The sequence below is a fragment of the Panthera pardus genome, unplaced genomic scaffold (genome assembly GCF_024362965.1).
Source record: "Panthera pardus isolate Hobbes unplaced genomic scaffold, ASM2436296v1 HiC_scaffold_3, whole genome shotgun sequence".
Lineage (NCBI taxonomy): Eukaryota > Metazoa > Chordata > Mammalia > Carnivora > Felidae > Panthera > Panthera pardus.
This window is the reverse complement of record NW_026526876.1, coordinates 46,537,002-46,560,471: the sequence shown is the minus strand read 5'-3', so window position 1 is coordinate 46,560,471 and position 23,470 is coordinate 46,537,002. Positions and strand designations below refer to the sequence as shown.

The following is a 23,470-nucleotide window of genomic DNA, read 5'->3' as shown; positions in this document are numbered from 1 at the left end:
TTTCACAAAGCTTGTAAGTCAAGGTCAGAACATAAATCTACAGCTTTTGATTCCAAGTCCCAAGATTTTTCTAGAGTGTGTTCACCTGGAAAATCTGTCTCTTTGATGAAGAAGGATGGATCAAGTTGTCAGAATTGATGAAAATCTCTTAGGCTACTCAACTTCCTCTGCTCTGATTCCATATTTACTTAGCAACTGCCTAAATTTAATTCTCTCGCTCAAGTGGGTTTACCTTCAAGGAAGATAACACATAGTCTGAGCTTTCAGGATTATCTGTTCCACTGTAAATTAACAAATCAGAATTCTGGTCTACCAATTAGCTTCCTGTGAGTTGTGCTAGATGAACTGCTTCACCACAACTTGGCCATTCTTCAGTACATAGGTAAAATTAAATGTGTAAACCTACAATGCTTAAGGCTGACTGAAGACCACCAAAGGAATGTTCTTTGCAACCCAACATGAAAACAGCCTTCCGCACTCACTACTGAGTGAATGATTCTCATTTCATAAGCTGTGAGAACAAATAATTAAAAGCAAAGAGGCCCATTAAAATCCTTTCTTTGGCACCTGGACTTCACAACAAGGAAAGAGCAGAGAACCCAGAAAAATGCTTGGGGAGTTAGCTAAAAAAAAAGAATGAGAAAGAAAGACTTAACTAATAGCATTCTATAGGAATCTCCTGCAGTGGATTGCAGTTTTGGTATAGCAAAAGATCTCAAAACAAAACAAAATATACACATGACCGTATCCAGTTTTAATTTCATAGACCATTGGGATATGAAGGATCTCCAAAGGTCAGCCACTCATCTGATGCATGGCTGTCACCCACGTTTCTATCAAACCTTGTCCAGGGATAGGGAACTCTTTACCTCCCCAGGAAGCCCATTCTACTGCCAGTCACTCTGCCTGTCCCTAATTCCTCATATGAGCTGAACTCTTATCTCCTGAGAGTTCCCAGAATGCTCCATCTTTATATCTTCTGGTGCCAAATAACACTTGGAGTGATATCTTTAAAGCTATAATCTTGCTTGCATCAAGGTTTCTTTGTATGGGCTGAACTTCTCCCAGCTTAGTAGCCTGGTATAATGGAAGAATTATACAGTTGTATGAACTAGATTCAATTCCCAGTTCTGGCACTTTCTTTACCATGTGCTCTTGGATATGTTCACCTCTCTGGTCTCATGTTCCTCATCTGCCAAATGGCAGAACAATACCCACCTCACAGACAGTGAAACGCCTGGCACAGAACAGGCTTTCTATAAATGGCAGTACCCTTCCTTCTACCAGTTCCTTCAAATTTCTGTATGTGGTGTGGTTTTAACCCTCACCAAGTTTTCCACTATCTTCTAAACCTCATTTTTCATTCCATCCTAGTTGTTCTCTAAATACCTTCAACACTTTGCTCTCCTGGAAATGTTAATCATAGCGCAAGGCTTTAAACAATTGGACTTCAGGTTGCATACACTATAAAGTAGACTAACGTGTTCTTCCCACTGTGGCAGGAACTCTGTCCAACGTCAGGCTTTCCTCCAGTGAGCACAGTAGCATGCATCTACATTTAATCCCTATGTTCACACACACACACACACGGACTAGGTTTAGGAGTAGAGTTATAAGAAATAGTTACAAGGGAAGAGACAATCATGGTGGGCTTGAAGAAATCACAGCCAAAGGGCTCTTACGAAAGAGACAAGAGCATATAAATGAGGATAGGGTGCTGGTCAAAGTGTTAATGCCGGGCACTGGTGATTCTAGGTATTCCTTCTAGAAACAGAACACGACACTGGGTCACAACAACCATCCTACACACTCATGCCCCTGTCAGGCAAGGCTAGATCATCTGCCTCCAACTGCATGATGTCCTTGGGCAGATCCCTGATCCTCTGAACTGGGAGTTGCATCATCTGTGAAATGAGGGGGTTGAGTAAGGTCTCTTTCGAGGGTGAACATTGTGTGAATCCACTTTCTCAAGAGAGTAAACGCCTCACATATTAAATGAGCATTTCTGACTCAGAGTTAGACCTCTTCTCTCATGTTTTTAAACTTCCTGTTTATCTGCATAAAAAGTCTTTTCTGTTCATCAGCTGGCCTATCTTATCTGACAATTCCTATTTTAGGACTCTCATCCTCAAGACATAGAAACTTAAAACCTTTTCACATACTCTGGTGCTCAACCTTCTTCCCTGGCCAAAACCAAAGCCCCAGACATATTGTGAGATATCAGGCATTGGAAAATCATCTCCTGGGCAAAACAGTTTTGTGTCGCATGAATGTAGTCTATGATTTAAAAACTGGGGGGAAATCTAGGGGCACCTGGCTAGCTCAGTCAGTTAAGCATCTGACTTTGGCTCAGGTCATGATCTCACAGTCTGTGAGTTCGAGCCCTGCGCTGGGCTCTGTGCTGACAGCTTGGAGCTTAGAGCCTGCTTCAAATTCTGCATCTCTCTCTCTCTCTCTCTGCCTCTTCCCTGCTCGTGCTGCGTCTCTCTCTCTCAAAAATAAATAAAAACATTAAAAAATAAAATAAAATAAAAACTGGGGGGAAATCTAAATGTCCAATAGTAAGGGTATGGCTTAGAATCTTGTGATATGATCCTAATGAGGAATACTGTGCCTCCATAATTATAAATCAACAAATATTTAATGAGCAGCTGTGCCCCAGATCTGGCTGGGCACAAAGAAGAATGTAGCAAGCTAGATCTGCCCTGAAGGTGCTTATAATCTAGCTAACTAGAAAACAGGACTAAAATACACAAAATATGTATAAAACAATGTGTATCCTTGTGACACATTATGGACATTAAAGGAGTTTTTGAGAACATGAATGGAACTGAAGAAGATGAGATCATTTGGGGGGGGGGGGAGATTTAGCAGGGGCATTCCTTGGAGAGGAAGTAAGATTTGAAGAAACATGAGCACTTAGCACAGCCTCAGCACAACCCATCTACATATATCCCCATCCCCTTCCTAGAAGAGGGTAATAACTCCTTGAGAAGCCAGCAGTGGTCCCTAGATGTTTGCAATCATATCTTGTGTCTTCCATAGTTTGATACCACCTAAGGGCACTGTCTCAAGTATTATCAGTGTTTTATAAGTGAGGAAAGATAGCTGAGGGGGATAGAACCACTCCTGAAAGCCAGATCTCAAGAAGTCCCTGCCTCTCTTTTGGGCATCTACTTTGTTTTGAAGTGAGTGTAAGCATTGTCTATTGTGTACACATCTAACATAGGACATTCTTACCACTCCCCTTTCCACTAATTTTTTCTTATTGATGGGGGTGGAGAGGGTGTGGGATCCTTAACAGCATTGGGCAGCAAATTTGAAAGCAGAACTTGTTAGTTTTTAAACAAGGACCAGCCAGTTGGACCACAGAGTGGGTGTTTCCATGCGAATTCCAGCACTTTCAAGTTGCTCCATGAACTGAGCCCAGCCAGGACAGCAAACCTTGTTGGGGTTTTTTTGTTTTTGTTTTTGTTTTTGCAGCCAGCTCTTTGCGTAGGTCTAGAGAGGGACTCAATTAGCATCATGGAAACACAGAGCAGATTTCAGAAAGGAAAGGTCAGCTAGATGCAAGCCCTAGCACTTGCTATCAGCCATCTGCCAGGCAGGAAGTGCTACTCAGATCTATTTTTAATCATCTTCCCTAGGCGAGGGCTCCTGGGAGAATGCAGAAGCCAGGCTTTTTCCAAGACAAACATTTAATTGCTACCTTTCTGTACACATTCTTAAATAGTCTCTGGATACTCAAGACCAACTTATACATAGATGCCCAGTTCTTGGGTTCTGTCATGCTGGCACCTACCTACAGGGTTGTATTTGGAGGCCCTAGTTGAGGACCTCTTCTTGAGGAAATTTCCTGACTGATAGAGCAACTCCACATAACATAACAATCCCTATAACCAGGTTCCAGGGATTTGCTCTGGTTGCAAGTGACAGAGAAGAGAGAAGTTGTGGAAGTCCAGGAGCACATGTTCACTCCCGACAGCAGTGAGACTGGCAATGCTAACTGTGCAAACTTCCTGCTCATTTTTATTTTAAGTGCATCTATCTCTTCAAAAAGGTAAATTAAAACCACTTCGTCTGGCAGTAACTCATCTGTTACTCAAGATATGGGTTGGCTAAAGAAAGAGGAAAGGTTTCATCTTAATTCCCAGGGACCCAGGCTGTGCTGTGGCTGGTCGTCCAGGCACAGGAACATTTTGTCCGCTGGCTTCATCCCCCTCCTGACTAGGAGCAGTACTCACGTCTCAGTTCCACCCAGCCCAAGGAATGAAACATCTCTGCAAGGTCTGGACAGGGAGTCTGCAGGCCATGGCCATAGCAGATTATGCAGAAAGAGAGCCTGGCTCAGAAGCTCCTGCATTCTTCCAGCCCACACACTGAATACAGAGTTTCCTTGTCTCTTGACACTTAAAAACTTTCAGCCTCCAATTTCCACCCTTAGGTAAAGCCTAAGCATATGTACAGTTGTACCAATAAAAGATGAAAGCTAGGCAGCGAGCCACCACCCAGGGCCTGCCCCATCAAACACAATAGCAGGGAGCCGTAGCACCCATGCTTTGTGCAGAATGACAAAAGGACAAAGGGGTCTGCTCCAGGTGTTACCCACCTCTCCTCCCTCCCCCTTGCCTCCTCTTAGGAGCTTATCTGTCAGTGAGCAGCCAATGGGAAAGCTAAGCCGAAAGGGCACCTTGGCTGTGGGATCTTTGCCTGGCGATGTGAAATAAGAGACTGAGTATTTGGGGCAACTTAACACCAGCAGGAGCCCAGCCAGAGGGTCAGGGAGGAAGGGACTGAATAGGCAGACATGTGCTTCACAGGAGATCTAACTCCCAGGGGTGGGGGGTGGGGGGTGGAATCCCTCCCCTCAGTGCTATGGAACTCTGCCCTGGTGAGCTGGGGCACACATGTCCCTGAAAAGAAAAAAGCCACTGCACAGGGTCACTCTCCCTGACCCAGTTGGACCACAAATTAATTAGGGCTTCTGAGCCGTGCTGACTCTTGAGTTCTTCTTTTTGGTTTCAGGAGCAAAAGGAGCTAATTAGTAAACAGCTTAAGAAATAATAACTTCTTCCCCTGCTGAGAATCACCTGTGCTCTTCCTTCATCCCTTCCCCTGCTTGCCATGGCTCTATGGGTCAAAAAACTCTATTTTAAAAAATCCAGAGGGGCACCTGGGGGTGGCTCAGTCAGTTAAGCAGCCGACTTTGGCTCAGGTCATGATCTCATGGTTCATGAGTTTGAGTCCTACATTGGGCTCTGTGCTGACAGCTCAGAACCTCGAGCCTGCTTCAGATTCTGTGTCTCCCCCACATCTCTCTCTCTCTCTCTCTCTGCCCCTCCCCCACTTGTGTGTGCGCTCGTGCTCTCTCTCTGTCTCAAAAATAAATAAACATTAAAAAAAGAAAAAAAAACAACAGAGACCATAGGGTATGATGTTCCATAGGGTGTCATGTTTGGTTCAAGTTCAAGACCCCAGGAATAGGGGTTTACCTGGAGATTTCTGAGCCAGGCAGACAGCCTGGGAAGCACCAAGAGAGTAGGCTGGGCTGGGTTTCTCTGCTAATTTAGAGCAAGAAACAGTGTGGTGGAGCACTGAAGGGTATGAACTGGGAGTCATGCCTGAATTCCAATTCTGGTTCCACCCTTTCCTAACTGGTTCCCCTTGATCAATTCAATTTGTCTAAGCCTCACTTTCTTCATCCCAAAATGGTAACAATGGTAGTACATCTCTCTCTGGGTCAGTATGAGACAAAAGATGTGAGACAAAAGATGTAAATACCAGCACTGCACTGGTATTTAGTTAACACTCAGTAAAATGATAACTACTGTCATCATTATTAGAGGAAGATCTCCAAAGAGTTCTCTTCTTTTTCAAACAAATGTTAGTCAAAACCACCAATTGTGCCTTCAGGGAGTGGAAAGTGCTAGAAGGTAGACAGTGAACACTAGGGCCAGCATGTCTGGCTACCTTCAAAGCAAGGAGAAGGCTGGGACTAGGGTGAGGCAAGCCAGGAAGCCAGCACCTAGCATCTTTAAGGAGGCCCTTGCTCTGAGGTGCTGCCTTTGTACAGCCCCAAGAGTGAATGCTTTTCAAGTCCTGTATCCTAGGTGACTTGTTTCCTTCCCTTAGGCAGGGCCTTCATTCCCAGTCACATTCAGACCTACAGAATAGGAATTTCTGGAAGTAGGTCCTGAAGATCAGTCTTTTTATCCCAGGTTATTCTGATGTGCTGTCAGATTTGGGGATCTCTGCTCAGAATCCCCATTTTCTAAGGCCAGTTTCAACTACATTCAGGCATATGCTAAAACACTGGAAAGTACAGAAGCCATCTATTTCTCCCCTTCACTTTGCCCTGTCCCAAACCCCATGACTACACCAAAAGCCACATGAATTCTGAAACTCAGTTCTCACTTTAACATAATAGAAAACCTCATAAAAGTGGGGGTGCAATTGCCAGCTTATAATGACTCAGTGAGCTTCAAGAAAGCCATACAAGAAAGTCGGGCTAAAGGGAGTACCTGGCCCAGCAAACCAGGGAACTTTGAAAGGCCCTCTTCTCAGAGTTATGAAGGTTTGGTGTCCGCCAATGATTTATCTGTCTTCTGATTAACTGAAGGCATCACAAGGAGGAAATGAGCCTGGCTGTGAATTACAGCACTGGCTTAATTATCAGGGTTTATTAACTTTATACAATATCAACATTCCTGTTCACACAGAGCTCATGGATATACAGTTTATAGAAGCTGGAGGAGTTGACTTTATGAACTAGGCTATATTATAATATTCTAGTCCAATCTCAATCAAATGCTATCATTCCCTTGCTTAAAAAGTGCTTTCAATGGCTCCCTACACATACAAAACTGAATCTAAATTCCTTAGCTGGGCCTTCTGAGCCTTGTGCAATCCACACCTCCTGACCTCCTGCTTCCCTCTCTCACCCTCTCCATCTCTTCCTGTGATTCCTTAGGCTTGATCTCCTCTAGAGGATTTCTCTGCCTCTGCTCAGAATGGACTTGCCCCCTCCACCGACTTTTCCTGTTCACTTAGAAAAAATTCATCCTGCTCTTTGCCCCTAAAGCATCCTGAATAACCACTCCCCAAAGCCTGTATTTCACTACATCTTATAATAATTTACCTGTTGGTCTTCCCCACTAGATCACGAGCTACTTAAGGGCAAACATTTTCATGTGTCCATTGCAGTTTTCCCAGTGCCTCATATTCAGTATGTGCTGAGTGGTCAGAGAGGTTATGCGACTTACTCAATGCCACGCTGAAGAGTTAGTGGTAGAGCCAGGCCTAGAACAGAGGTGGCTTGACCCTTCATTCAGGACTTTAAAGTGACGCCACTGACTCTGTCTGCAGGGCCCCACATTGTGTTCCCATTACAGTGATGACGTTGCGTGAAAATATGTGCTCTGTCTGGCTTGGTCAGCTTGTAACCTTTGGTGGGAACCTATGGGTGCTAGATGGCTGGGCTGAAGTTTGGCCTATGCAGTTGACAACACAGTGTCAAACGGAACTAGTCAATGAACACAGTGTGTCAGCTCCTACACTATCTATAGCAAATGTAACCACTGTGTTGGCTTTAGATTCCTCCTGAAATCACATAAACATATTTCTCCAACATACATTTCACAACTGGTTCCCATCTTGTAGCCTAGGAATCAGCAAATGTGCAAGGGCCAAACTGAGCTTCTTACCTGTTTCAGAAGTATTTAACTGGAACACGGCTATGCTCATTTGTTTATGTATTCTCTATGGCTGCAGAGTTGGATGGCTGAGACCATATGGCCAGCAGCACCTAAAAATTTACTATCTGGCCTTTGCAGAAAATTTTGCCAACCAGTTAGCTGCAGGAAGAGGGAATGAAGACTCCAAAGAGGCCCCTCCCTTCTACCAAGAGACTGGTTGCCCCCACCCTGGAAGGTAGTGGACCAAGTGGCTTTTGCATGATGTCATTTCTTTTTTTAGCACTGGTTACAGGCCTGGGATTCAGGAGATTTTGCCTGACAGAGACACGGAGGGGCCTGAAACACCTAGCACATGGCCTAACATATAATGGTGCTTAGGAAATGTTTTTTAAATAAATAAACAAAGGAATGGGAGGTCAGCCTGTCTGTGTCCATCCTCCCCCCTGTCAGTTTCAAGGTGACCAGTCATACAGGTGCCTGGCAGCAGCCTGGTGACCTAGATTTGTCAGCCCTTATCTTATCGGCTTTCCTTCCCTGTGTGTTTACCCAGTACCTGCCCCCACAGTGCCCAGGGCAGACTGGCCTGTTGTTTTTACACAGAAGGAGACAGACAGGGAGGACCTTTCCTCCCCGACAGATACACTTTGCTTTTTCTCTCTCCTGCTGAAGCCAGGATCAAGAAATATGGGGACTTGGAACTTAAGGAGCTCCAATAAGTCTGGTTTCTCCAACTTCCCCTCTCCTTTGGTTTCCTGGGTGAATTTGTCTGGGCGAGGGGGAGGTGGGAAGAGAGGTCTTTAAAGGGCTCCTCAGAGCCCTACCTGTCATTTAGAACATTCTGCATCAAGAGGGGAGGGACTGAGGGTAAAATTGTGCAGCTTTCAGAAGTAAACAAAGCAACCAGCACCCAATGGTTAGAGGCCTGTTCTTGAGAACAGACATTCCTCCAAAGCCACATCAGAGAACAGTGGGTCTAATTCTCCGGCCACCTCGAGCTGCAAGAGCCTAGCTGGCAGTTTTACCAGTCTGGGAGAGCCTAGGCTGACATTGCAGCAGAGGACAGGGACGGTGAAGAAAAAAGTTCTGCACAGTTGGGCATCTCATGGAAATTAGGCAAATTGGATGGAAAGCAATATGGAAATGTTGGTTTCTTGGCTGCCCCAGACAGCCCTGGGTACCAGGTACAAATGGGGATCCCTTCTACTGCCACCAGCTGCTTCTGCAGATAATGGGCTTTCCAGTGACCAAAGGGTCCTGGGCACAAGGTGGCTGAGGGCAAAGCATACATCTGTTTGCCACTATATTCCCAATATCTAACATGTGAGAGGAGTCGCTAAATGTGGAACAAATGGTAGGGTTCAGTGCAGGAGGTTTCATTCTGGGATCTTTTGTTTGGGCAAGGAAAAACTTTTCTGTCCCCTCCGGTATCTGTTGGAGAGTTAAAGCAAATGCTGTTGTTGGGACCAGCCCTAACAGGGAGGAAAAGGAGTTTCCTGGACCCCCAAAGTTAGATCATTTTCCTTCTGACAATATAAGTTGTCCCTTCAAAGGCCCAAAGGTGTTGGAGGCAGAAGGGAGGGGAGAGCCAGTGCCACCTGCTCAGCCTCTCTCATCACTGGTCTGGGAGGGGAGGGAGTTCATGGACTGATTAGATGTTGTTGTTTTTAGCAGCAGCTGGTGGAGCCATCTCCTCCTCTCTTCCTCTCCTCCCCCCTCCTTCCCTGAGTCACACTCCAGCCACTAGCAATAAGCAAGGGAGGGGAGGGGAGGGGAGGGGAGGGAAGCAGAGAGCTAAAGCTCCCCGGGTTAGGCAGCCCTGACCTCAGAGACAATGCTCTGGGTCACCGGGTCAAACCCTCCCTTCAGGAGCTGGCTGAGTGCTTTGCAAACAAAGGTATCAGAGATTCTTTTGGGGTTTGTTTTTTTAAAGATAATGAAAATAGCTCCACATCCCCCTTCCCTCCCCCCCCCCCACCCCCCACCAATGAAGCATCCCAGGGTGAACCAGACTGACTAGCAATTCTCAGCTATGGCTCCAACACCCAGGTTGCCTGGGTTGCTGTTGTCACAGTAGTCTAAGGTCTCTGTAACTGGTTGACGTGTGGGTCAGAGGAAAACTCGCCATCTGACAGCTTAGATGGGAAGGGGGCAGGGGCAGATTTTCCATTTAAATTTTGGAGAGGCTTGACAGCTGTTTGCAGGTAAGCCCAACCCCGCCTGTCCAAGAGCAGAGGCTGCCACTGTTATTTAATCACCTCCAGAAACCTGCTAGTCCCTTTGGAATTATAAGGAGCAAGAGATTCAGTGTTTATAGAGGTCTCAGAAGACCACTGGTAATTGTATAGCTAAAGGGCTAATAGCTGAGACTCAGACAAAAGGAAGGAACTGTTTACCAGGACTATTAGGGGTGCCAGGATCTGGGAATGTTTGCTACTTTGGTTTTGCTTAATGAGTATTCATAGATAGCAAGTATCAGCCTTTATGGAGCATTTACTATTATGTCAGGCACTCTGAGAAGTACCTTATATTGATCACCTCACTTCGTTTCCACAAAAACCTTACAGGTATCTAATATTAACAGTAATCCCATTCTCCCAATGAGGATATTAAGACACAGAGAGATTATTCAACTTGCATAACCACTAAGTGAAGAAAGAAGTCAGGGTTTGAACCCAGGTAGTCTGGCTCAGAGATTGCATTGTTAACCACTAAGTTATGCTGCCTTGCATTATCTTCTGATAATGATGTACTAGAATCAGAAAAAGGGAGGGATGGAACACTTTAATGACAGTCTAATCTAACACCTCATTTGGATGGATGAAGAAAAAGGAAAGCTACAGAGCACAGTCTTGCCCAAGATCATACACCTTGATGCTTCTGTTTTAGCCATCAGCCCTCTCCCCTAGACCTGCCTCCAGCATCTACAACCACGAGTTATATGTAAGGCAGTAGGTGGTATGGCAGAGAGGAGGTGGCAAAGTACAAAGTCAAGAGGCACTCAGTTTCTCTGGTCGTTGGTTTCCTAATCTGTAAAATGAGGAGCTGAAGGGGAACATCTAGGTTCAAAGGCCCCTCTAGCTCTAATGTTCTGAGAGTCTATGACTCCAGGTCATTTAGAATCTTATTAGGAAGCAAGACAATTATATGTAAAAAGTGCCCATAACCACAATAACACAGACCATATTATTACAAGACAGTCATTATTAACTACCAAATGAACAACCAGACAGTGAACTTCTATAGGCGTTCGGTGGAGGGAGGGACTCCTACAGTCCAGCAAGACAACCTAGAAAATACTTAAACTAGTCTTCAGAAATGGGTAGAGAGTGAATAGAGAGAAAGGAAGAAGGACTTTTCAGACAAGGCAAATGATAGGAGGGAATACAGGGTAGGATTTACCACCAATATCAATGAGAGACCAGAAGACAGTTGATGCCAAAAGGAGCCACTTAGGTCATGACTGTCAAGCTATGGTAAAGAAGGCATAGACCTATCTAGACCTGTATCCCACACAGCTTCTTGGTAACCTACGACCTTAGAAAAGTCGCTTAATTCCCACCTTGAAGGGAGGTGGTAAAGTAAGTGATGGAGTAATAAGGAAAATGTCTAAAGGGCCCCCTAGCACACAGTAGATGTTCAATAAATAGTAGTAAAGCAACAATGTAGATTTTTCATCCTCTTTTTTTTTTTTAGGTTACCAACACAACCTCATCTGTAACACTCTTTTGCCCCCCACAGTGAGCCTTACACTCCCAAATACCTCAAAGATAACACTCTAAGTACAGGAATCATGTTGGCTTCATCTCTCTATCCCTAGCACCCAGCCCAGAGCCTGGCAAGTTGTTTGAAATCCAAAAAAGATTATTGAACTGAACAATCAGCATATGACGGTGGATTCTGGTCAGGCCCCAAAAAACAAAACAGCCAAACCAGCATTGGTGCAGCTTTACTATTCCAGAGACAGAGGGAGTGCCAATGCTCAAATAAAAACACAGGGCAGGGGTCCTGTACCTACTTCTTGTTTCTCAGGAAAGACACCCTGTTGAAAAGAGTTTCTTTGGATCTTAAGTACACAAGCTTGCAATCATCAGCCTCCTTATTGAATGCCAAAACACTAATGTACAAACCAATCTTATGATTGGAACCTTACAGGCATTTGCAAACCACAGAGTTAATTTTCAGGGTACGCCTCATAGCTCAAGTCAACATTTCCTTTTGGTATTTAAAGCAACCACATAGAAAGGATCACATTTGAGCAGATTCATGCTCCAGCTGCCTGCAGTCTGTAGCAAAAAAAAAAAAAAAAAAAAAAATCCACAGATGATTCACCAGACTTGGTCGCTAGCAGCTCCTCTACAATAAACTGGTGAGCAATTCTACTCGTGCCTAGATCATTAATTTTCACAGGGAGCAGGTATGACTATGGGCCAGGTCTGTCTCCCATCCAGAGTATGACCTCCTAAACTCAATTCCTCTTGTTCATGACTACAAGTGATAGAATATTTTAAACCTTAGAATGCTTATATTTCTTTCCCAAGCAATGCTCAACAAAACTTCACTGAATAACTTCCATGTGCCCCAAACACCTGTAGATCACTGCAATGCACACACACTGGTTCCTCCATCTCTGGTCTCTTCGTTAGTAGTTCACCTACCACACTGTGACATTTGCCATCTCAAAGCAAAGCTCTTTCTGGCTGTGTCACTACTTGCTCAAAAGTTTCAGTGGCACCCAATTGCCAGCAGTATAAAGCCAGGACTTCTATTCTCCCAACAGTCTGGCTTCAATTCCTTCGACCTGTTTTCACACAGCTCCTCAATATCTAACCTACAGGAATGGCTGCTCCCTCATGCTTCCTGCCTGCACTTCTTTGTTCACGCTGCTCTTTTTACTGGTCCCTCCCCATCCATTTCCACATGTCCAGGTTCTTGCTTCAAGGCACACCTCAATGTCACTTCTTCTACCAAGTCTTCCCAGAACTTCAATTCCTAGACAGATGGATTTTAATGGTGTCTTTTTTGGGTTTTTTTGATCAACAACTTTTGAGAGCCTGCAGAAAGCTACGGAACCCTCTCTTGAAAAACAGATATGCACATAGAATTGAACATACAGGTTCAGAGATTCCCTGAAGCCAGTCCATGAGCTCCAAATTAAGACCCTCTTATGTCTGTCTCTATTTTGGAATAATAATCATCATTTGTTCATGTATTCACTGAAAATCTACCAGTCTTTAGGAGCTGTGCAGAGTGCTGGAGAAACAAAGATGGTATCACAATTATCTCCTCAAGCATTTCACAAGCTAATGGAGATATGTGCTGCTACACTGTGATAAGCACCCTAAGATAAACATAAGGTGAAATACAAATTTCAAGAAGGGATGACTTATGAACCTATTATCTCCCAGCTAGAGTCCAAGTTCCTTGAGGATAAAATCCTTGAGGGTAATATTATAATATCTACTAGAGTGCTACACAGAGTACATATTTAGTACATGTGCAATTACAGAACAGTGCCCATGAGACAAAACTGCATGTACAGGCACAGCCCCCACTGCCCTCCACCCCCACCTCCCAGTGGCCTCTGAGATCCAGTGAAGGTGGTTCTATGTTCGAACAATCATGCTATACAATTTATCCTAGCAATAATTTATGACTTATCCTACACTGAAGTGATTCATTCTCTGTCCCAATGGAGAAAAGATACCATAATATACTATCCCTTACATGCTTCGAATGGTTTCTTTTCACCAAGGAACACTGTAATCTAACCATATCCCTTTGTCTGGAGGTTTTCTGTATAAGATCTGTCACCCCTTCCCAAGTGATCAACAGACAGCCCTTTTGCACTCCTCCAGAACTATCACTTCATCAGAAGATTAGGGCTTTCAAAGGTCAGATAGTTGGGAAAAAGAAGTCAGTGATTTAAGGTTTTGCAAAAGCTAAATTGATTGAATGTGTTTTTAAACGGGGCTTATTGGTTTATGTTGGAACTCTTCCATAATTTATCACTTCTGCCTTTGCTGTACCTCAGAAATGCTGTTTAGGAAACCAACAAACACTGCAAAAGAAGCAAAGGTACCCACTATGGTATGGGTCCTACCAACATGGTTGTTACTGACATCCTTTTTCTTAAAGCCCATCGGCAACTCTGGTACAATCATAGGTCACGTTATTTCAGAAACAAAAATTTCACTTTTTATGCTATAGACATCTATAGGTTTACATATAATCTAGTTTTCCCCTCCTGCTAGAATAGAAATACTAATTTTACTGCATTACAGTTTTTTAAGAATCGTTGTCACATATCCATTGGACACCAAAAACCTTTCAATTAATAAAATTGGAATTCAACATATATTTTGCTAGTTAGGAAAGCTCAGAATTATCTTCAAGAGCCACATCGTATTATATATATTCTTTATGAATTATACTGCTTGCTGTGACACAGCTGTCATTAACACTACTAAATACAATCCAAAGCTCACTATAACATTTTCTTTTTTTTTTTTTTTAATTTTTTTTTTAACGTTTATTTATTTTTGAGACAGGGAGAGACAGCATGAATGAGGGAGGATCAGAGAGAGAGGGAGACACAGAATCTGAAACAGGCTCCAGGCTCTGAGCTGTCAGCACAGAGCCTGACACGGGGTTCGAACTTACGGACCGCGAGATCATGACCTGAGCCCAAGTTGGATGCTTAACCAACTGAGCCACCCAGGTGCCCCTCACTATAACATTTTCAAGACACTTAGAGAAAAAGAAATGAGTGGATTTTTAGAAATTCTATTCTTATATTTATTTTTAACATCGAACTTTCCAGGATATTTATTATACATTAAAGACAAGCTGGTGGATGGTGTAAATGAAGAGAAACACATCCCTGACGAGTAGAATGGAAAGGATAGAACAGATCTCTGGACTTCCACATCAGCACCCCTCTATGTCCACTACCTATAAGCCACTGTGTTATGGGTACTAGTCTTTTTGAGAATCACTGGTGTTGAACACTAGTGCTCAGAAGCAGAGGTTCAGAAGCCACGGCGGGCAGAGGGGGCCTCTCAGTAGCCACTAGACCAATACATGGCCTCAGAACACCCTCCTCCCCACCACTTTTCTCAAAGCAATGCTGTACCTTACATCTAAGCAGGCAAGGAAAACCAAAATGCTACTGCTGTAAGGCAAATGGAACCCTACAGGGAACAAAAAGAACTGGCCTCCTAAAAACTCCCAGCCTCACAAGGAGGCTTGAAAAGAGCCAGAGCTCTTCACACAGAGCACAGCTGAGGGAGCACGAAATACAGATGTGTGGTTCTGAGGCTGTGGAACCTCAGGCCAGTCACTAAGTTGCCCACAGCCTGTTTCCTCATGAAGAGAGGCTGGGCTAGATGATCTGCAATTCTAGGAGTTCTGTATTTGCCACCAGAAGATAATCTGACCTGAAGATTGGACATAGCAATAAACAGCTTTCTACCTTCCCCCTGCACTGGACACCCACTCTGCAGCCTCCTACAACAGCTTCCCTCCAAGGACCAGAGCAAACTGGGTCTTGGAATGAAGCCATCATCCCCAAAGTGAGTTTGTGAGAGGTTAATCCAACTCACCATTCCCAAATATCCTGCTCCACGATGCCATCAAACGGTGATAGGGTGGCAGGAGAGAAACAAAGGAAGGATCTCAGACAGAAAATTTACATGAAAAAAATTTGTGAAGATCCAGGCTTCCATAATAGCTAGTTTCCACTGCAATGAGCATTCGATTGTTCCCGCTTGGGGCAACTAGCTGTTCCAACTGAAACTATTATTATTTGATAACCACAGTATATTTTTATAATGGGGCTTGCACCGTGAAGTGAGAAACAACAATGTGAGCAATTCCTCATGCCAACTTAAAATACCTCTGCATGCAAACACTCCAGCATTTAGACCACAACACCCCCTAAGAAAATGTAGGATGCCTCAGCACATTCCCTAGATAGTTCTGTCATCAATTCAAAGAGCACCCCCACCCCCATCCTACAGAGCAATACTGTTACCTTTGTGCAGACACACACAAACTTTACTGTCGTCCTCTTCTATGGCCTTTTCCTCTTAAATCAAACTCCTGGGCTCCAGGTTCTAAAGTGAAACTACCTTAGCTAGACTACATTTGCTTGGTATCAGGCAAGAACAATCCCCTCCATCACCCCCAATCCCGCTTTGGACCAAGAGAAGCAAAGGGACTACACTATGTATTTGCATAGGAGCTTTGTGATCTGCCAACCACCCCCACACCCATGATCTCATCCAGCCTCGTAACAACCCAATGAGGTAAACCTCCTCACCGAACCTTCAAATATGGTTATATCTACTTTCCAGGACTGTTATGGAGATGGCACATAGTAAGCACACAGGAAGTGCTAGCTACTGGGCATTACACACAGCAAATATTACTTCACTCCTTTTATTAGTGAGAAACTGAGGGGCGCCTGGGTGGCTCAGTCGGTTAAGCATCCGACTTCGGCTCAGGTCGTGATCTCACGGTTCGTGGGTTAGAGCCCTGCATCAGGCTCTGTGCTGACAGCTCGGAGCCTGGAGCCTGCTTCGGATTCTGTGTCTCCCTCTTTCTCTGCCCCTCCCCTGTTCATGCTGTCTCTGTCTCTCAAAAATAAATAGATGTAAAAAAAAAAAAAAATTATTAGTGAGAAACTGAGACTCAGAGGTTGGACAGTTGATTCCAGGCAATGAGGCCTCTGGGGATTTACAGCAAGCCAGGACGGTGGAAAGCCTGGTGCAGGATTCTTTCCACCACCTCAGTATAGACCCTAATTGTTCAAAACTTTGCAACTACACATTTCCACGGGAGCCCAAAGTCCTGACTCTGTTCCCAGTTCTCTACCAGCCGCATACTCCGAGCTTTAGTTCTCTGGACCTTTGTGTTCACTTCTCCATAAGGAAGTCAGACTCACTTTTTTTTTTTTTTTTTTTAAACCAAACAACGGAATGTCAGGCTTCCAGATGAAAGGCTCTATTACAAGTACAAAGTATCATTTAATTACACTGCTGCTCCAGTTATCTGCTTCCCAGCTCCTAACTCCCACTGGGCAGATTCTGAAACCGCATAGGAGATTATGTCAAGAGGGGAGAACAGGAGAAACATTCTCTCCCTGAACTTTCTTAAATGGAAGAGAGAAACAAAATGAAAAGAAAGGCCCATTTTCCAAGGAGGGGGTTGGGGCAGTGATCTTTCCGTTAAGTGGACCTGCATAAGAATCTATAGATTATTTAATGCTGGGGGTGGCTGCGGAATGAAATAAAGGAATCTTTGTGCCGTGCCAGCCACAGTTCCCTCACCCTCTCCCCACAGCCAGGCATTTAACCCAACTTTTTAAATCATCAAGCTCTAATGCACCCCATCTGTGCACCGGTTGTGGCCAGTGAAACTGAAGCCTGTGCTGACTTTGGCCTGGACTTGTGAATGAGCCTTTCTGCCCCAGAAGGGGCAGGAAGGAGGACATGAGGCCAACAAAGACATTTTTTGCTCATCACTGGTCTTCTCCTAAGGCTCAGGATCCACCCATCTGTTTATCTGTTCATTTACTGAGCTCTTGCCATGGGTCAGGTTCTAACCCAGAGACACCAAACTAGTAGATATGGTCCCAGATGAAGGAGAATGTATAAAAGTTCCTGGGAGAGAGGAAAGAGGTGAGGAAGAAGGGATGCTGTTGGCTGAGGCACAGAGGACTGAAATACCCCCATCTGCATATTCAGGGATGTTGCTTAGTTCCAAGTGGTTGGAAAATAAAGCAACGAACTGGCAAGAAATCAAACTCAAAAGGCCAGATTGTCCAAGGCCCTGAATACCAGGCTCCAAACATCAGTGTGGAAGGCCACTACCATCTCCACACGTTCCTTTCTGTACATCTCACAAGACCCAGCTCAAATACCACCCCTTCCAGAAATCCTTCTTGAACACACTCAAAGTAATTGCTCTCTCTCCTTTAAGCCTCCAATTTGCATTCTTGGACAGCCTGTATGAGTCTCAACTTCTCCATCCATAAAATGATTACTATAGCCTACCTTAAAGTCTTCTTATGAGGGTTAAGTGAGATAACATTTACAAAGTGTCAAGTCGCAGTTTTTAATACACAGAAGGTGCTAAAATACATTTTATTGTTACCTCAATTTCTTATGATACATAGCACTTTCTCGTGGTATTAAAAGGATGTCTTGACTTCCATTTTTCCCTGGAGATTTCCAGAAATAGGACAGCTCACATTTTCCCTCCAAGCTTGTAGGCCCCCTTCCAAAGCCAAGAGGACTGATCCTCTCTTTCCTCACTGACACAGCCTCCCCACATCCAAAATTCCAGACTTGAGGGGTTCCCAAAAGATTCAAGCTGAATCTGAGACAAGACGAGTCTATTGACAGAGAAGGGAGCTACAGGCTGGCTGGAACATAAATGGCATAAAGGAAAGTAATTAGCAGAAACCTAGAGAAGTAAAAGCGGGCCAGAGGTCAAGACTCTGAGGGCTCCAGGATTCAAACTCTGTAGTAACCCTAGATCTTGGAATAGGCCTAGAAGGAGGACTTCCATTCTTAGTCCTGATTTGAGAAGCCCCACAACCACACATGGTTGTTCAAACAGACTCCTTCACTTCCTGTCAAATTAGCCAGCTGGACGGGACTGTTCTAGAACTACTGACCCTTCATCTCCCAGCCTTCTCTCTGGCTGGGCTATCGAGCCAGAGTCAGGGAAAAGTGATGCCACCTTTTCTAGAAGTTCTTGTAAACAGATCAAGAGCACTTTTTTTTTTTTTTAATTTAGTCTGGGTATGATTACAGGTTGGCTTGTTTTTTTATTTAATGGCATAAAGTCCCGGTTCTGAGGAAGGATGGTTTTTAGAGGGAAAAGGTCCCCATGATCTTTATCCTTTTTGTGCAGCCTAGTAAAACCCATTTCTCCTCTCATGGGAATTTAGGGCCAGGAGGGAGGTAGCTACCCTGAGAATGTTGCCTGAAGGAGCCAGTTCCTGGATTGAACAACTGGGATGTTTATTGATTTATTAATAATCTCCTTGCCCCAACTTTAGGAAGCAGTTGCTAATGCTTTTCCAGGAAAATAAGGTTCCATTATTTCTTCTAATTTTGATCAAGTGTCACACCATATTATCTCATGTAGAAGCCCTAAAGATCCCCACAGGACAAGGTCAGCTCTTTACCAAGCCACTTTTGATCCTCCCCAAAGGACACCCGTTTTAGTAACTCAGTCATCTTGTAACCTTCCCAGGGGGCTTAGCAGGCAATATCCTTTCTCATGTCAGCTAAGAAGTGAGATATCCTCTGAGATATCCTGCCCCTACCAACTTTCTTAGAGCTCACTTTCCAGGCATGCAGCCCTCTACACGGCATTCACCTGCCAACCTGAGTTAAGCCAGCCTAGCGAAAGGCTCCAATCACTCTTCAGCCCCTCTCCCCTCTGGCCTGTGAGCCACCAACTTCCCCAGCCACCAACAGGGATGACATTTAATTTCCAAAATTACATTCTAAACTAGTACACTCTCCCTCCAACTCAGAGTTATTTCTCAGTTGAGTGAGACAGCCAGGAAGGGAACCTGTAAAAACAAAAAACAAAACAAAACAAAAAACCCCACAAATATCCCAGGCTCTTTGGGAGAGTTTATAAACCTGTGCAACCTTATGAGCCAGAAATGCCCCCCACACCCGGGGTGGGCAAGCAAGGCCTGCAGGGAACATGTACCTTGGAAATGAGTTCATCATGATTGGCCAAGTGGGCTCTGCAGTGAATGCAGCTGTAGGTCCGGTGGCAGGAAGGCAAATATGCCTGGAAAGTCTTGGATCTTGTCATCTTCACCATTGGCGCCGTGGAGCGTGGAGTGAACTCTGGAGTGGCCCACGAGGCACTCCCACAGGATGGGTCGCACGGGAAACACCGGAAGACACAGGTAAAGGCCGTGGTTTAGCAGGGGGTGGGTGTGGGGCACGCTCCACACACTGGTGATGTCTTCAGAGGAAGGACCCTCAAGCAGAGGTCTAGGGCTGGTTCTCAGCAGCCTGCAGTGCCAAGATAAGGGGAATATCATTAACTGATGGAACAGGGCTTCGTGCAAAGCAAGTAGAGTCCAACTGCCACCCAAGAGAGAGGGCAACATTTATAGGAAAAAATGACCCCTTCTCTGTCTCTTGTCATCATTGCCAAGATGCCCAATGAATGAGAAAGAAACTACTGGAGATCCCAGTGTCGCTGCTTTTCTAGAGTTGGAGGTTCAGTATCAACTCAGGGTACTCAACAGCCACCCCACCTACCCTCCACCAACATTCAGAAATGGGCATGATCACCATTCTTAGGGGACCCTATAAGAGGCCAGGCTTAAGGATGCGCCACCTGTAGCCCCAGGGAGAAGACTCCTAAGGGCCTCCTCTTCTGAGCCAACCAAGATATATGGCTAAAGGAAAAGGCAAAGTTCAGCCTCTACAAAGTCACTACATCAACAGTCACAGATTTATGTCTCATCCATTTCCAGATACCTGGAGTCTTCCAACACTTGAAACCACTACCAGCAGAAACCACCATGCTCCATCCCACCCTTTGCTTTATGGATCAAGCATGGGATACAAAGGATCAAGTTCCCAACCAGCAGGGTCCCTTATGGTTAGCAAGCTCTTTTGCCATACCTTGCCCAGAAATAGATGCTTAGTACTTTGTTTGTTTGTTTGTTTGTTTGTTTGAAAAGCAAGCAAGGAAATGAATGAAACAAATGGCACAATCAGACTCCTGCATCTAAAATTCACAATGACAGTGAATTTTACCAGAATCTCTCCTCAACCCTCAAAGTTCCCATTAGTCATCCCACAGTGCCAAACATCTCTTCCGCCATTGCCTCAGCAATTTTATTCTACTAGGAACCAAGGACACTGAGAAAGTGGGTGGCTTCCAGGCTATGTCCAAGTAAAGGTCTGAGGGCAAAACCTCAATACATACCCTGCTTCTCTGGCTCCCCCACCTAAAGCTTCTGAACCTGCCTGCCTATTCCTTGGGCTTCACTAACAGGGGTGGTGTTCCCACTTGCCTACCTCCCAGGAGAGCCACAGTGTTAATTAATGCCTGCATCATGCTTTGAAGATAAAATTATTTAGAGAGCCGGGGGAGGAAGACAAATAAAATCAGATCTTCTGGGTTGTGTCTGGGATCCATCTGGATGTTTAGAGAACGTTGCAAATCATAGTCCTCTTTTTCCCCTAAACCTCACTAACCAAATCTTCCAAAGGGATGCTGCCCTCCTCCCTGATATCTTTCCCACCACAGCAGTCACTGAGAGCCACTATACCCTCACTATACCTCTAGGACTCTGTATATCTTCCTGAATGGCCAACAGCATGGGCCAGCATTAGGCTGAAGGACAACAGTGGCTCCACATTCAGGATGACCAATTACACATGAGGTGTCCAACTACTGAAGGGATTCAGACTTACAGGGGCCCAGGTATAGTGTTTTCCCTGCTTGGTCTCCCCACCACTATTTTTAAAGATGTGAAATCAGGGTAAACTGAACAGTACAGAAATACCTGGAAGAATTTGGAAGTGAGAATTAGTTTCCCTAGCTTTACCTCAGAGTTAGGCCTGGCCATAAGAGGAGATGAGGAAGGAAGATACATGACCCCTTGGACCCAGAGCCCCTCCTTCTCACCATGGACATCTTTTGATAGCAGGTAAGGTGAGTCTGGTCAAAACAAAAACCCATGGTAGACCAATGGTGTTGGGTGTTGAGGTGTTACAGGGTGGTAGAAAGAGACAAGTACCCTGCCTAGGTTTCCTGAAATACCCTTGAACTTTCCAATATCTCTGTTTCACTCGCAGGAAGGGCAGTTATCTCCAGGAAAGAAAGGGGTGGTAGGTCAGGGTAGAAAATAGGAAAGGCAAGCAGGGAAATGAGCTCAAGGCTTGCCCCAGGCCAGCTTCTGAAGTCCACAGCCTTAGCTGCCCAGTGGGGAGCACTAGGAGCGTGGGTCCCATCAGTCTTATACAAACACTGAAGGAAGAAAAGGAAACAACGAGCCCTGGCTGCCAGTCTGGGTTTATAGAGCAGCCACAGAGTCTGTTTTCTTATACATGCAGACAGCTTCTAAATTATGCATTTCCCCAGAGTAGAATTATTTCTTCTCTCACTTCTCTTCTGTAGGAAACGAGAGGGGAAGGAAAAAAAAAAAAGTTTGTACACAGGGGTTTCTGGTTATGCTCAGCTTCAAATCTGAATTCCAAAACTTGTTCAAAGCTCCTTCTGAGGAATAACCATTTATAGTCTGTACTCAATGTGAACATGTCACATACAAACACATACCCATGCACACACATTCACTGCATACCATAGTTCTGAACTTAAAAAGACAAAAGAAAAATTGACCCCATAAGCAATATCTCAGGCTGCTTGGTACTAGAGAAACCCTGGGGAGCCTAAACAGCAGGCATGAGACTTTGCTGTTCATTCTGCTCCTCTCCCTCTTTTCATAGGAATTCACAGGCATCTAAAGGAAAAGCAAGGAAAGAAAAAGTGGCTTGCTGAAATATGCATCTTGTCCAAGCACTACAGGGCAAGCTGGAAGTAATGAGAGGGGGTAAGTAGAAAGCAAGCTGAAGCAGAATCAAGAGAGGGTCCTTGTGTCTAAAAAGAGAAACAGTAGGCTGTCACAGAAAAAAAAAAAAAAAAAAGGATGACAGCTAGGTCCAAAAAGTAATCATCTATTACTGTCTTCTTCCCTCTTAAGTGAAAATTTTAAAAGCTGTGTCTTTGAGTCAATTCTTAGGAAGGAAGGTAAAATAGATGGATTTTTTTTTTTTTCTTTAAGGGAAGAAACTAGGGTATGAGGCTGCAGAACTCACCACATTTTGATTGTTGGACTTTGGTACCTGTAATGGGGCCATAAGCTCCATGGGGTTTCACGAGTCCAACTCGTTGAACATACTGGAGTCCAAATTGATTTCCAACAATAATCAAATGAGCTCGATATTTAAAAGCCTCAGGGCACATGTACAAATTAAACACCATTTTAAGTGAAGCAATAATCCATCACAATGGAAATTAAAGGAAGATTTGCTACCAGCCCCAGCTGGCTCCTGCTGATCAGCATGGAAAGAAAAGATGTGAACTATTATGATTAAAAACAAAGACCCCAGATACTGCACTTTGAGAGCCAAATGCACAGGGAGCACACAGCAAACCTGGCTGTCCCACCTGACAGGCCTTTTCCACCAGGAGCCACAACCGCGGCTGGAACTCAGAAGAAAAATTTCTGAATGTCCCCAGGATGGAGAGGCAGAAGGGACAAATTCTCCAGGGAAGCCATGAAAGAACTCGATGAATGAGGTGGGAGACAAGGGACCACACAAACTGAGAAGGTGGAACTCACTAGGGGAAGTAACACCTCCAGCCACAGGACAGCACCAGTCTGTTGTTTTTGTGGGGTACTTTGGTGGAGGGTAGGCAAAGACTGCCTGGAAAAGAAGTGGGCTGTGGAATCACAAACCATTCCTTCTCCTCTCTAGCTCAATGACCTTTAGCAATTTATTCAACCACTGGACCCTCAGCTTCCCCAACTCAAATACCAACATACACAGGGTCATGAGCAGCAAATGACATGTCAGAACACAGTGTTGGCATACAATTATACCAAATTATAGCTATTATTTTTAGTGGTCAATTAGAAAAAGATGCTGCTACAAAGAAAGAAAGAAAGAAAGAAAGAAAGAAAGAAAGAAAGAAAGAAAGAAAGAAAAAAGAGGCTT

At 44.5% G+C, this 23,470-nt stretch overlaps 1 protein-coding gene across 2 annotated transcripts in view; it reads right to left on the bottom strand.

Moving 5' to 3' along the window:
• Window positions 1–23,470, bottom strand: part of YPEL2 (yippee like 2) — a 65,188-nt gene that overhangs the window by 23,326 nt on the left and 18,392 nt on the right. For both annotated transcript variants that reach the window (XM_019431066.2, XM_053892941.1), the window contains exon 2: window positions 19,431–19,744. In XM_019431066.2, coding sequence (XP_019286611.1) covers window positions 19,431–19,547 — 117 coding nt within the window. In that variant the 5' untranslated portion in view covers window positions 19,548–19,744. The remainder of the gene's footprint in view (window positions 1–19,430; window positions 19,745–23,470) is intronic.